This window comes from Nanorana parkeri, unplaced genomic scaffold (assembly GCF_000935625.1).
Source record: "Nanorana parkeri isolate BGI_ZX_2015 unplaced genomic scaffold, ASM93562v1 scaffold16, whole genome shotgun sequence".
In the NCBI taxonomy this organism is placed as follows: domain Eukaryota; kingdom Metazoa; phylum Chordata; class Amphibia; order Anura; family Dicroglossidae; genus Nanorana; species Nanorana parkeri.
Window position 1 is genome coordinate 383,131 of NW_017306284.1, and position 15,298 is coordinate 398,428.

Sequence of the window (15,298 nt, forward strand, 5' to 3'; positions counted from 1 at the left end):
CGATGTGGCGGGTGTGAGTGTTGGTTGGGGTGGGGGGGGGGGGATTGGTTCAGAAGATATTCCCACAAATAATAATCGATTAAATTAGCAGAGGACGCCCCAATCTACTACAAGCTTTCTCTACAGTGATATATTTATTATTAGCTTATTCACATCAATTTCCACCTTTGTAATATGCCATAGACTACTCTGTATGTTACTGTAGACTTGGTGTATTTTTATCAGTTTAACAAGCTAGGATTCTGTACCTTAAACAAGTATAATGTGACATCGAGGGAATATAAATCTATCGAATTATTCTATATTAACCCTGTTCAGCATAACACTATAAAATAAAAATTAAGACTGAAGCACTTAAATAGGAAAGTGATGATTCAGCGAATCTGTGACTGCAAATATCTGTGCATATAAATATTATCTGAATATATATATATTCTAATAGCTCGGGGAAAGCAACTGAAAATAAAAATGAAATCAATATATTTTTGGAGTCTGACATTTATTATTCTAAATTATAAATATATAATTCCAGTTTTTAAATAAAATGTGCACTGTAAACAGCTTCGCACAGAAAGCACATTATCAGCCCAGATACCAGATAGGCATTCCACATACTTGATAGTTGAGAATATATTTTGAGATGTACTTTGATACATGTTATAGTTGTATCCGTGTGCAGACCTATTGGTTTTATTTCCACAATTTGATAGTTTAGGAATCTGTAATGAAATATTTATATGATGTCGTCATTGGATTCATGTTCTTTATACTGGGCCCCAGTACGATGTAACACCGTGTTCTATAAACCTGGTGTGACTCTCAGCCCCCTGTTCTTGGGATTATTTTGTATTGATAATAATAGGGCTGTTGGCATATAATACGACATTATAATTAAGCTGTGTCCAGCTGCTGCGAAACTACACGCTTTAGATTACATTGATTCCAGTAGGCAGGCTGCAGTGGAACTACAAGTCACAGACTTTACGGTTAGCTTTAGAAAACTGCTGAGCTCAGCTTCTTTCAAACTGCATGTCTCTGGCTTTGTATCAAGTTTAGACAATGTAAGTGTCTGAACTCCTACAGAACTAGGTTTTATATTAGAATTGGCCAATGTATGAGTGTGAAGTTATATTGGGACAACATGCTTTGTTCTGGCTGCTGTGGCTCCCCTGAGATCCAGGCATTGGGGGCGATCTGTAATGGAGTAGACGCTGTTCACTTAGCAAATTAATCGTCCAATCAAGTGCAAGTAAAAATCTTGTTTTTTTTTAATTTTCCTGCACAGGATTGGATATTCAGCAATCAATTGCTAACAGTTGTAGCAAAAATCGTGTGTGTGTGTGTGTGTGTGTGTGTGTGTTTGTGTGTGTGTTTGTGTGTGTGTGTGTGTGTGTGTATGCACCTAAGTTAATCAAACCCCTAATGTCAGGCTTTGATAGATGGTCAGAAGAACCTTGATATATATAACTTATTTCAGGCTTCACAAGAGGCTTGAACAATATTTGGGACTGCAGCTGAAGTAATGCTACAATATAGGGACTAGAGACATTGGGGGACACATATTCTTCAGTCCTAGCATGCCCTGAAATTCTGAGCTCATATACTAAAGGAGTTGAGAATGATCACTCAAAAAAGAGATTCACTTCAATTATCAATTACCCTGTCATGTGCAGACAAGCTGAAACCCCCTCCCCAAAAAAAACAGGAGTTAGCATTTCACAAGATTAGATCATTAAAGTGAACATTCAATCATTTTTTTAATTAACATGCTCAGTTTTTTTTTTTATTATTTAGTAAATCAGCCTCAGAATGTCCGGCATGTTAGTTTATATGTGCCCTGTATTGTATTAACACAAATGGCACAACAATTACAATGCTGATAAGGCTTTCACTGCATGTGAGGAGCTAACCTCAGTGTCTCTAGGAGGTGACAAGGGGCCAGATGATCCAGTGGCTGGGCCCCCTGTCTGGCTTCTCCAGGGACCATCTGGAAAAGATCTGGCAGTAAACTTCGGTTTATTTAGAACCTGAAGTGCTGGAGGAAAAGTGTGTCTTCTATCTTCTTAGATTGCCTTGATGAATGAGCTTTTGGTGGAAAAAGACAAATAGGTGGTCTTGAGTCCCCCTCCTCCTTCCCCTCTGCTTGTGTAGATTTTAACCCTTGTTCTGTGAGAATGTCCGGCCATTGATCATCATTGTTTTCAATGGGAATGATGTAGTAAAAGTGTAAAAACAATGTGCACTTGGGACAGCCAATCAGGTGCAGAGGAGACTTGAAAAAACAAATCACAGCTTCACTTTACTAAGAGAACATCCTCTGTAGAATCTCTCTCTCTCTCTCTCTCTCTCTCTCTCTCTCTCTCTCTCTCAGAATATTGAGTACACAGAGGATTTTTTTTTGGTTAGTTGAATACCGGATAACAGAGTTTACTGTATTTACATTAACAGGATCATTACAAGCTTATTTTTTTTCTGAAGAGCTTCACACATATCCCAGTAGAGACTACAAAGGATGTCACTTTCCAGTCTTACCAGTTCTGTTCAGGATAACCAGTCAGGTGGCAGTGAAAAGGAACCAAGAAGCTCTAAAATACTGGAAATAAGTGATGCATTGAAGGGTACGGGCTCCCCAAGGTGCTTAACGATAAAAGACAACACTTTTTTATTATTCTATGAGAGGCTGCAAGTGTAGATATTTGCAGATTGACATGAGATTGGTCTTCATGGAGCAAGCATCAGCTATACCTGCAGGCATAGCACCATGATATAAAGAAGGGAGCAATATTGACTCAAGCAAACATTTGTCTCAGATGGAATGCTCATATGGTCTATATTTCATAAACAAACATTGCCAGAAACTCTGATCTTTAAAAGTGGAAGTTTACGTCCGTTTTCTATTGGACGACCTTTTCACGTGTCAGCTTTCCCATCTTATGTTAGTTAAATGGTCACTTGTGATTACAGATTCCCTGCCCCTGGAGGCATTGCTTCAATAATATCTGGCATCGTCCATATACATATTTGTAAAATGTTTTGTTTTTTTTTCTTCAGTTTATGGAACAATTTTTGGAAGCAATTTACAAGTTTTAGTAGCGTTCCTTTAGCCGGCCACACACATTACAATGTGATTGTACAATGTCCTTTATATTTGGCAACATGTATGTAGTGTGAGGGCCTATATCAGGGGTGGGCAACCTCGGCCTGCCAGCTATGGTAAAACTACCCCATGCTTGTGGCTGTCAATGTCCCATGAGGCAATGCAAGACTTTGACAATCACAAGAATGACTCCCAGAAGCATGATAGGTTTTGTAGTTCCACCACAACTGGAGTGCCAAGGTTGCCTACCCCTGGGCTATCTAAACAAATCTAATTAGTTCATTAGTGCAGTCAGCTAGAGCCTGGTAGTTGTGCAATAAGGTTGTTAAGTGTTTGGTCAGTTTTATGTCTATGAGTAATCTTATTCACAGCTTCCAGTCATTGAGAAGATTTAATAAGTTTGACTAGAATTAGCTGCTGAAATCTGAATTTTGATTGGTTACTGCGAATTAAGATGGGTGCCTGCTCTTTGTAGTAGGTTATCAAGGGTCTTGTTTAATAACCTAAAGCCAGGTAAAATGATGATATGCAAAGAATTGTCTCATCAAACCAATTCCAACCCTCATCAGTTTAATAGAGTCAGAAGGAAGAAAGACAACTGTTGGTTGCTACTGGTTACTGTTCTCTGCACATTGCTGCAAATACATAATAGGGGAATTTACTACAACTGGAGCTGCCGAGTATAGTAACCAATCAGCTTATATCTTCAGCATGTTCAGTTCAGCTTTGAAAATGAAAGCTTGAAGCTGATTGGTTGCCAAATACATCTGCTCCAGATTCTGTCTGCACCAGCATTAGTAATTCCAGCTAAAGGCGTAATAAAGCATATGATACATTGCAGCAACCAATTAAAAATCACTTTTGTTGATAGACGATATTTGATTGGTTGCTGGTAATTACAGCATCACATATTGCCCTTTAAATTATCATCAAACTCGACAAAGCGATACACGACTTTATCAAGACCTGCATGGTTGGAGAATGCACGTTTAGTTCTGTAAGCTCCATGTTAGTACAATCAGCTCTTACAGGAAACTTGTACAGAGAGAAATGTGATGTCTGTCATTGCTGAGCTCCTTCTGCTAGTTGCCTGGCTTTCCCTGGCTTCAATATTCACTCACAAACATGCACCAGCCAGTCAGAATGAAGTCTGGAATCGCGATCTGCATTGTTTTTGGAAGCCAGTGGGGCTGATTTGCTAAATGAGGCTGTTCACTTAGCAAAAGTAAATGTTAGTAAATAAGGTTTGAGAACAATTATGTGTTAGCAAAAATGTGTATTCTCCTTACCTTGCACGTGAATGGCCCTTCACAGGTTGGCCCTATTTGCTAACATTCACTTTGCAAGTTTGAGCCCTGCTACGTAAACCGTCTTTATTAATTTATTCTATTACTATTACTTTACTAAATTAACCACAGTGGCTAAAAAAGTACTATGGACCCTGGATCAGCATGCCAGCCAGGCAACTAGCATTCTTCAAAGGAGAGTACTGTCTGCATCTATACTTCCTTTGCACATGTTTCTATTATGAATGTGGCCCAGTCTTTTTTATACCCCATGATCAGTGATCATCACACTTCAATGCAGAGATATTACACTGAAAGCAGTTGGTGTGATAGTCCTACAACTGTCAGCATTCCCAGTCATGCTGGTATGTGTAGTGCCACAACAGATGGATCACTAGTGGTTCAGTAAGCTTTATTTAGAGAGTAGTTTCTGGTTTTATAGACTTCCCCTTACAAATAATCTCATTGGTGCCTGGCACAGTTTCTTAAGAGCTCTTCACTCTCGTGCTGTGATCCCAAATAGCAGAGGCTGCCTAGTCCTTTTGGTTCTAATTAGGAGAGGTGAAGTCCTTTGGAAAACATTATTCCGAAGATCAGTGCTCACTGTTACTGTGGCCAAATGAATTCTTCCCATGTCTTGAATCACTTTGCTTTGACTCTTAAAAAATACATAAGGAAATTAGATGCACATTGAGAATAAATGCTCTTTTCCCTCCTGTTTTCTTCTCTTGGCTACAGGATTTGAGCGTGGTGGGCCTTTCGTTATACTGGAGCGGATCCAGTGCCAAGAGCGAAGTGCTGGCTAGTGTGATTTGAGACGTTTGGCAATATGGGTAGCAAAGCCCTTCCAGCCCCAATTCCATTGCATCCATCCTTGCAGCTGACAAACTACTCATTTCTGCAGGCCGTCAACACTTTCCCAGCAGCTGTGGACCATCTGCAAGGACTCTACGGACTCAGCGCTGTACAGACAATGCACATGAATCATTGGACTTTGGGCTACCCTAATGTGCATGGCATCACCAGGTCCACCATCACCGAGATGGCTGCTCAAGGCCTGATAGACGCCAGATTTTCTTTCCCTGCCTTACCCTTTGCCACTCATCTTTTTCACCCCAAACAAGGAACCATTGCTCATGTCATCCCAGCCTTGCACAAAGACAGGCCTAGATTTGACTTTGCCAATTTGGCCATTGCTGCAACCCAGGAGGACCCACCTAAAATAGGTGACCTGGCCAAGCTCAGCCCAGGTCTTGGGAGCCCCATATCGGAGATCAGCAAATTGTCCCCAGACAGGAAACCTTCCCGAGGGAGGTTACCGTCCAAAACCAAAAAAGAGTTTATCTGCAAGTTTTGTGGAAGACACTTCACTAAGTCCTACAACTTGCTAATCCACGAGAGGACCCATACAGATGAAAGGCCTTACACATGTGATATCTGCCACAAAGCCTTCAGGAGACAGGACCACCTGAGAGACCACAGGTAAGATCTGTACACTATAACATAATGCCAGCATGCTGTAGTGGATACATGGATTTTTAAATACAATAGCTCATATAATAATACAGTAAAACGTACAGCAGTGGGAAACAATCAGAAATTAATTTGAAGGAACTCAGAGTAAGCAGTTTGATAGTTTTAAAGTCTTATTTTCAGATATGTATTAAAGGCCACAGGACCTGGAGCAAGATATCAGCCACACCCCCCCCCATACAAAAATCTTTGACAGTCCAGTTATATTTTCACTAGACCCAGGGCCAGAATAATATAGGCGGTCTTGGAGTACCAGCTCCATGCCTACCACTGAAAATAGGCCCTGCTGGCCCTGATCACCTTGATATGCCCAATGGCAATTGGGGCCGGCCAAGCTGAACACAATCAGGCAGAGGTGACAGAGGCTCTCTAATCAAGCATATTAGGTGGCTGCTCACTGGGGCCTTGCGGGGTCTTACATGACCCCATTGGGGAGTGAGCGACCGCCTAATTAGAGAGCTGCCTCTGCTGCTTTCCATTTGACTGACAGTACCAGGCACACGATGCTCTTAACCTGGCCCTGACTAGACCCAATAGAAGTGATTGCAAGAGATAAAATAATGGCAAAGTGACAAAATGAGTATTGGTGCGACAGTGGACGTTTGGGCTGATTTACTAAGGGACTGACAACCTTTACACAATAAACTGAATATTTCAATGATCCAATCATGTGCAGAAGAAATGAGTAGGAAGGAATTTGCTTTTCATGTGATTGGATAAATGAAGTTGCTATTCACACAATATATTGTCTAAAGTTTCTCAACTCCTTTAGTAAATCAACCTCAGCTACCATTTTAACACAATTGTTGATAACATTTGGGGTTTTGTTGGATGAGGTCATTGGAGAAATAGTTGTTTTTTTTGTATACCAGGAGTGAATATTGATACTCACATCAGCTACACGAGCAGTAGTTTGATTAAGGAAGATGAAAATTCAGTGATTTATTGCAACAAATTCATGTTGATAGGAATTATTTCAGTAAATTCCAATTGTAATATATACGTAACTGCACTTAGTACCTCATTATTTTCCACCACCTTATTGAATAATAGTATGTGTGATCACCAGTATATTATAGCACCCTTGAGAGATCATTGGACTGGCTTCTACAACCTATAACACTACAATTATTATAGGCCCACAAGTCTCAGGCAACATGACCTGGTGTAATGAGACTGAGGCCATGCTTCCAATTTTCTTTTGCTGAGCTTGCAGGTTTGTTCCTCACTGTGCAGATCTGATTTTCTGAGGCCAGTCCAATTAATTCAAATCTTATTGGTGACCAGTGGCAGTGAGAGATGGCACCGTTGTATCTTCTAATACAGGCCATAACATTACATAAGGACTCTGCCTGGCAATGAGAACAGCTGAGGAACTCAATGATGAAAACTGGAGCAAAAGGAATGCTATTGTCCCTATCAAATAGATGCCACGTTTTAAGGAGAGTTAAATGTAACAGTTTTCTTGGAAAGCATAAACATGTGTATGACGTGTGGTTCATTCATGGCTGTAGCATGTTTGCTAGTGCAGGAACCTTGAACACTGGAAATGGTAGACAACATATGCATGGCCTATGAAGCCCTGCCCATCCCTGTACCCCCAAAATATGGATGCAGACCACCTTCCCATTACAACATATGGTGTATGTGTAGCCTTCTTACTTTCTATCAGCATAACACCAGTTTAGGGCCCAGGAATGTAGGTTTACCATAGGCAACCACTCCATATTTGCTTATGTTTTCATAAATCACACATTGAAAGTTCTGCTTAGAGCTAACCAAGGATGACTATTGGACCATTGGTATTGCTGCACTCCCGCCCCAAGGTTTGTTCCTCTTGTGCCAGTAAGAGTCCGTCATTATACTTCCCCCCAACTGTGAATTATGATATGGTTCAGGTGGGTGAGGTATTAGTGCTGGTGCGTTCATACATGCCATAAATCTTTCCTTGTAGCCCCATGTAAATACAATTCCACCATTACAGGCTGATTTATGCCCAAGGCCCATGTTTTATAGCCCGCTGAAGTGAATTTGTTTCAGCAAGCTCACAGACAATGTATTTACAGGAGCTCTAGAGATAAGGCCTTGTGAAGGTCGCTGTTCTTGTGGCAGATAGCAGCACAATGTATACTGTTTGCCTCGTGTACACTAATCTCTTAGCAGAGAGCGAGCAATCAGTCTTTGATCAGAATCACCAATCTGTTTTCAAGTGACCCATTCTGCTCGGCCCTATCGCGATGGCTCCCAGGGCTATCTGAGGTTAATGCAATCCATTGATGTGGTTGTTATCTTAAATGTTTAAACTAAGTTTTTAATTACTGATTTCTTTTATTCTCCCCACTTCAGATATATCCATTCCAAAGAAAAACCCTTCAAGTGTCAAGAATGTGGGAAGGGGTTCTGTCAATCAAGGACTCTGGCAGTACATAAAACCTTACACATGCAGGTAAGAATGACCCGCACAGTACCTTAGCAGGAGTGTTCACTGAGGTGTTATCTAGCCTACAGCAGGGGTGTGCAACTCTAGCCATCCTTCTATGCTTTAACTACAAATACCAACATGCCTCAGCCTCTGGGAGTCATGCCTGTAACTGTCAGTCGTGCAGTGCCTCATTGGACTTGTAGTTTCACATCTGGAGGGCTGGAGTTGCCCGCTCCTGCTTGCTGCTGGTACCATAATAAGAAAAATGTCTGTAAAAACAGCCAAGCGTGACCTTATACTGAGAATTACAGATGGCCAGGGGAAGTTATTGACCAATAAATGAAATGGTTGTTATCTTTCCTTTAAAACTGTCCAATAACCTTTATGATCAAGCCCAAATGTATCTACCCCACTCTAAATGCCTTCCCATATGGGATCCCCTTACAAATATATGTCCTTATGTCTATAAATAAAATGTTATTTATTTTAATATGGAATTATATTCAATATATTTATTAATCTCGGATTACTCGCATTGGAATTTGTTCTAGCTTTCTGGCCCATCCAGTAGCCCCCTTAGGTGTGACACATGAAATACTTTATTTCATGTGATATATTGATAATTAAAGGGGAACAGTGTATCTACTTTATTTCAGCCCCTAATGCTTATTGTCCTAAAACACCAGTGAAAATTCATTAAAAAGTTGAAATAATAAAAAAAAAGGAGAGAGTGTAAAGGATTAATCCTTTGCTTGCTTCAAATCTGAACAGGAATCACCCCACAAATGCCCCACATGTGGAAGGACATTTAATCAAAGAAGTAACCTGAAAACTCACCTTCTTACCCATACAGACATCAAGCCCTACAATTGTGAGCAGTGCGGCAAAGTATTCAGGAGAAACTGCGACCTGCGAAGGCACAGTCTGACACACAGCCCAAGGCAGGACTACTAGAGCCGGACACAGAGCCCCGCCTACCCACTAGAGTCGGACACAAGGCCCCGCCCACCTGATAGACTCGGACACAGCCCTGCCCACCTACTTGACCAGGCACAGAGCTCTGCCCACCCACTGGAGACGGACACAGAGCCCTGTCCCCGCGGCTATACTGCCCCCCGCTCCAGCGCCAGGCATGCAGTGCCGGGATTAGGACTGAATGGGAACTTTTTGCCAAGACTTGCATTGAGGACTGGACTATTCAGATGAACACAGCCGGGATGAAGCCTGCTCTAGCCTCTTGTACAGATAAAAGCTCATTTTAGAGCTGTGTATATAAGTGCTATGGTTTTTTTTTAATTAATATTGTCCAGTTTTGATGCACAGTGGTACAGAAGTTTTTTTTTGTTTTTGAGAAAATGCCTTAAAACTGTAAGTCAAAAATAAAAATATAATTTTTTTCAGTTATGTCCCCATATATTTGTACATTGTTCCTCTGATCATTCAGTACTGAGGGTTATTCCTTAGTCTCATCATACTCCTGACAATCTCTGTATAATCAACTTTAGATTGACCAAAACTATATAATATGAGGAGCTAGCAATTCATTTGTATCCAGTCACGCAGGCCCTCCTACGACATAGCTAAAGGAGATTGTACAATCAGATTGTAAGCGTGTGATGAGCTGTAGGCCTCATTCACACTAGAAACGGCCGGCACATACAGCTCTGTGGTGCGTGGAGAGCCGTAGCGGGCAGCTCCCGGGAAGGACAGGTGCTGCATGTGATTAGTACGCAGCCCCCATCCTTCTCTATGGGACTACGCGCCCGTACGCCCCCCTACGCACACCTCAAGTGCAGGTCCATAGGGGTGCGTGTTTCCTGGCTCAGATGCAGACAGGATCCATCCTGTCAGTGTACCAGTACGCTCATCCACACCCACATGGACAAGCAGATCGGGTGAGCTTAGGGTGGCATACGGCCGCGTAGTCACTTAGACAAGGACGGGAGCTGCGTACTAATCACACACAGCACCTGTCCTTCCAGGGAGCTGCTCGATACGGCCCTGCACGCAGCACGGAGCTGTACGTGCCGGACGATTCCAGTGTGAATGAGACCTTAGTCAATCACTGAACAATTCACTTTAGATTTAACAAAACTATGTAATATCTGCCTAATCTATCCAATCAGATAGCTCCTTGTACTACATAGCTGTTGATAGAGCTAAACGTGATCATACAATCTGATTATGGGCCCAGTCACACCATAGGCAGTGCTTTCCAAGCCCGGAACACACTGGATCGCATCGATCAGGCTGGGCCGCGTTCTGGGGTGGCAGGGGGCGTGCCTGTGCCATTCATGTCAATGGCACGGAAGGCACGCCCCTGCCCACAGTGCGATCGCCCGCACTGGAACGCGTGGTACAGGAATGCCCTCTGTTCCGGTGCAGTGTGATCGGAGCTTTCACTTTCGCAGCCAAATTGGGATAACACCTCATTTATATTGGTTACATCTTTCCATTCACATGACTTTGGTCAATATATAAAAGTTTCTACTTACATGTTTACTAAAAAAATCTCCTCTGCTATACAATGCTACAGAGGGTCATGTTTACCATAATGAACTGTGCTGGCAGATCGCATTGTCAGTTGTAAACTAGATTTGAACACTGCCTGTCCTAACAAATGTTTAAAGATGTAAATCAAGGGTGGGCAACTCCGGCCCTCCGGCTGTTGTGGAACTACAAGTCCCATGAGGCATTGCAAGACTGGCTGTTACAGGCATGACTCCCAGAGTCAGAGGCATGTTGGGATTTGCAGTTAAAGCACAGCTGGAGGACCAGAGTTGCCCAACCTTGATCTAGCAGCACTGGAGCACTGCTTCAAAACTGGAGCAGGCAGCATCTGGAGCAGCTGTGCGGCGTAACCAATCAGCATCTCTCTTTCATTTTCAAAGGTTAACTGAACAAACTGAAGAGAGGTACTGATTGGTTACTCTGGGGATCTGCTCCACATTCTGTCTGCCCCAGTTTTGATAAATTCCCCATTGTATGTTAATGGGAGGAAATGCAGCGTGTCCCCACTTTGTCCGGGGTCAGACTCTCTTTGAAATGGTTCTGCATAGGGTGCAGTCTGCCTTAAAGGTCTGCTCCAAAGAAACATCTAAAAGGTGAGAAATATGTGTTTAAAAGTATTATTCGGTCTGCTGTATGAATGGGAACACAAAACACGCATATAGGGGGAGTCTTTCAATTTGACTGCAAAAAGTGGAAATACACTTTCATTGTTTTTTCCAATTTCAGATCTTTTTAAAGGGATAGTAATCAAAAAACAAATAGGGAGGAATTGATCAAAACTGGAGCAGACGAAATCTGGAGCAGTTGCGCACTGCAACCAATCAGCTTCTATCTTTCATTTTCAAATCATAACTGAACAAACTGAACAAGAAGCTGATTGGTTGCCATGGGCACCTGCTCCAGATTTTGTCTGCTCCAGTTTTTTAAGCAAGTAAATTTGTATTGCAATTTTTATGGCAATACAGAAGTGTAAGACATAGGGGTCTATTCACGAAGCTGCCGAAGGATTTGGCCGTAGCTTCGGCCTATCCTTCGGCTAGCTTCGGCCCCAGGACCCCTTCGGTTCAGTAGAACTGAGGGGGTGCTGTACGGGCTATTCACAATCCAGTTTTGATCAATTCCCCCCATAGTCTTTTCAATTTAAACTGCACCTAAAGCTCAAACTTTGTTTCATTTTGTATAGAGTAATGAGGGGTTAGAACTCCTGCTGGGTTTTTATTGCTGTCCTGTCTTGGTTAGAGAGATGTTCTCTGAGGGGAATTTATCAAAATTGGAGCAGCAAGATCTGGAGCAGTTGCCCATGGCAACCAATCAGCTTCTCTCTTCAGCTTGTTCACTGATGATCTGAAAATAAAAGAGAGAAGCTGTTTGGTTGCCATGCCCAGTTGCTCCAGATTTTGTCTGCTCCAGTTTTGATCAATTCCCCTCTCTGTATGTGTCCTGGTGACTCTTGTCCCTGGGACTGAAAGTGATAGGAATTCTAACATACGGAGTCATCCCCAGAACAGGACTAGAGGGGGAATCTTCATGGAGACACTTGTCCCGGTGACAACTCTTTCCCTCACTTTGGAATGCCGTGTTCTCACTATATCGGCTGGACAGGAAGTAAAGAGAAATCAATGAAGACTCGGGTGGAAAAAAGATTTAAAAAGTTAAAGACTGCACAGGGGAATTACTCCTCCCCCATTCCATCAACAATAAAATACAATTAAAAAAAGTTTTGACTCTACTTTTACTTTTTTTGGTTTAAGGCACAGAGACTGATTTACTAAAGGAGTCAACTTGTGCCAATAGCCATTTCAGTTATCCAATCACGTGCAGATGAAATAAGTAAACAACAATTTGCTATTTTTTTACTCTGTTGGGGTAATTACCCTGTTGGGTAATTAAACGTAATATTCACACAATTTGTTGTATAATATATATTGTTACCGATTCTTAACATCATTTTTAGTAAATCAGCCTCATGGCAGCTTGGATCAGCATACAAAATGCACCTCCGTACATCCACCTTTCCCCCCTCCTTCATTAGATGTGAATATGATTGAATTTTGCTTTTGGAAATGTTCATAATATAAATTTTGGGAAGATAGGAGGGGGCGTTTTCTTCAACAACCAATCAGCTGCTAGTTTGGGTTTTGAGCGTCTGGAATCTGATTGGTTGTTATACACAATGTCCCTCCCCCTCCCCCTTCCCCTCTTTGCACTGTTTTAATTAATTAATTATTGCCAGTGAGTTGTCTGAGGACAAACGTCAGCAGCATTTGTTGTGTTCAGAAGACATTTTTTGTGTCCTGCTGTCTGGGGATCTGGGAGTTTAGTGATGATCTGAAGTCTTTGACCCTTTAATAACACATTACCCACCGCAGACAAGTGATCTGTGATAGTTGTAGAGAGAGATACACAGGGGGGACCGAATTACAGACAAGTGATACAAATACACAAATATGTATAAATTAATACTCCGCCATGGCAGTCATGCCTTCTATTGGTTGATGATCATGAGACCCATGATAAATGACACAGCCCTGGAACACAGACCGTAGAGAACTAGAAATCCCAGCATTGCCACAATCACAGCAGCTGCACAGGCTGGTTCATAATAAAGTATAATATACAAGATACAATAAAAAGAAAGTAACATGTGCTGAAAGTTACAAAATATAACCTTAACCCATCCGATGTATGTAAATATTCCCTGCTCCCCAGAGTTCTAAAATAGAATTGTACGAATAATAATGGATCGCAATTCGCTACAATGTAACACAGCAATTCGCACCCCACCTCCCCTTCCAACAAGATCTGATTACATGAACATATATATTACTGCAACATGAGACGCCCCAAACATGCAGATTTCATTTCCACTGATCTGCACAACACATTTCATACACTTCCCCCACAAACCAGACACACATGGACAGAGGACTGGTGAAGGGACATCGATGGCAGCAAGAAGAGATATAGATACACATAGATAGATAGATAGATAGATAGATAGATAGATAGATAGATAGATCTATCACTAACATGGTGATTTTTCATAATACATATAGATTTACATTGATTAAACATACATTTAAATAGCAATAATTGTATTATTACTATTATTGTTATTATTATTATTATTATTATTATTATTATTATATTTTGTCAGAATATGTTCCTTTATTTATTAGGTATTTATTAGGATAAATATCTAATTTGTGAGAATATTTTTCTTTACCGAACATCTATCAAGTGAAGTATTTTGTCAGAATATGTTCCGATATTGTACATCTATTATTCATTCTTTCCAAGTATGTTCCTCCATGGGCCATCTATCAGTAATCATATAGTAATCTATTGGGGTTCTGCAAACAGCCAGGAATCCTATAAACAGAGTTTTTGGTTTCCTCTCTCTCTGTGATCTCTGTACATCGTGTGATGAAATAGAACTAGAACAATTCGGAAGTGTAAATAATACTTTGCACACGATATTTTACGTGAGTCATTCACAGTTTCGGGTGTAATTTGTATGCGGTGGTGCAATAATTCCACGACTCCCTAAATTGTCAGAAAACAGTAAAATAACGTTTTGTCTTCAGCCAGAAATAAATATTTCAGAGCACAGCTTAGCCATCGAATTATACTTTATTTCTCTGGGATGGAGTTGACTTTCAGAGAATAATTGATTCGGAATTGCAGCATTTGGAGAGAATCACCCAAAACAATTGCAGCAATAAATATAATAATAATAAACAAGGAAAGGCGATGGAGATATTCGAGCGAAATAACAGCCTCAAAAGGCAGCCCAGGATCATCACCACAGCAGGGAATTCAGACAATGACGAACAGAACATCGCAAAGAGTCCTTCCTGTGGGTGAATCAGCCGCGAATATCCAGTGAATTTAGCAGTTCCCACCTTAACAGGAGCGCAGTACCCTACCACCTCCAGAAATAGCGAGTCATGACTTTACTGCAAATGCTTTTTAACATTCCAGATTGATGTTATTTTATTTTATTGTATTTGTTATTTATGTGTAATGAAGCTGAGATATAAAAAGTGTGTTTTAAAGGACACCTTGTTATCAATGCAATCACTCAGCTCCCAGCTGTCATTTCTACTTTGCCTGGGCTAAAAAATCAAACAGGAATTCTGAGTGTTAGTTATAGAAACGTTCAGATAATTAGCACTGTAAATAGTACATCATGGGTGTTATCATGTGTTTTTGTGTGTTGAGGGCTCATTTACATCACAGCACTTGTGTCAACATGTGTAACCCTTTTATTTAAGGGGTTAAACACCAGACACCAGGTCACTATTTTTTTTTGCCTATAAGCATATTGCAACACACTGCAATCAAATGCAACATGTTCTACTTTTGTAGTGTTTAGACTTTGCTTGATGCAAGCAAAAAAATGTCTATCTTGCATAAAACCAGTAAATATACGCAATATATGCATAT

General features: G+C 41.1%; 1 protein-coding gene across 5 annotated transcripts in view; it reads left to right on the top strand.

Annotated features, from left to right (window-relative positions):
- The window catches only part of OSR2 (odd-skipped related transciption factor 2), an 11,580-nt gene extending 2,176 nt beyond the window's left edge, over positions 1-9,404 (top strand). Inside the window, exons 2-5 of one of the 5 annotated variants that reach the window (XM_018559133.1) lie at positions 5,122-5,865; positions 8,263-8,362; positions 9,110-9,303; positions 9,335-9,404. In XM_018559133.1, the coding sequence (XP_018414635.1) occupies positions 5,213-5,865; positions 8,263-8,362; positions 9,110-9,292 (936 nt within the window). In that variant the 5' untranslated portion in view covers positions 5,122-5,212 and the 3' untranslated portion in view covers positions 9,293-9,303; positions 9,335-9,404. Of the gene's footprint in view, positions 1-5,121; positions 5,866-8,262; positions 8,363-9,109 lie in introns of all 5 variants that reach the window. The other 4 variants (XM_018559142.1, XM_018559155.1, XM_018559125.1 and 1 more) reach the window with 4 other exon arrangements.
- The last annotated feature ends 5,894 nt before the right edge of the window (positions 9,405-15,298 follow it).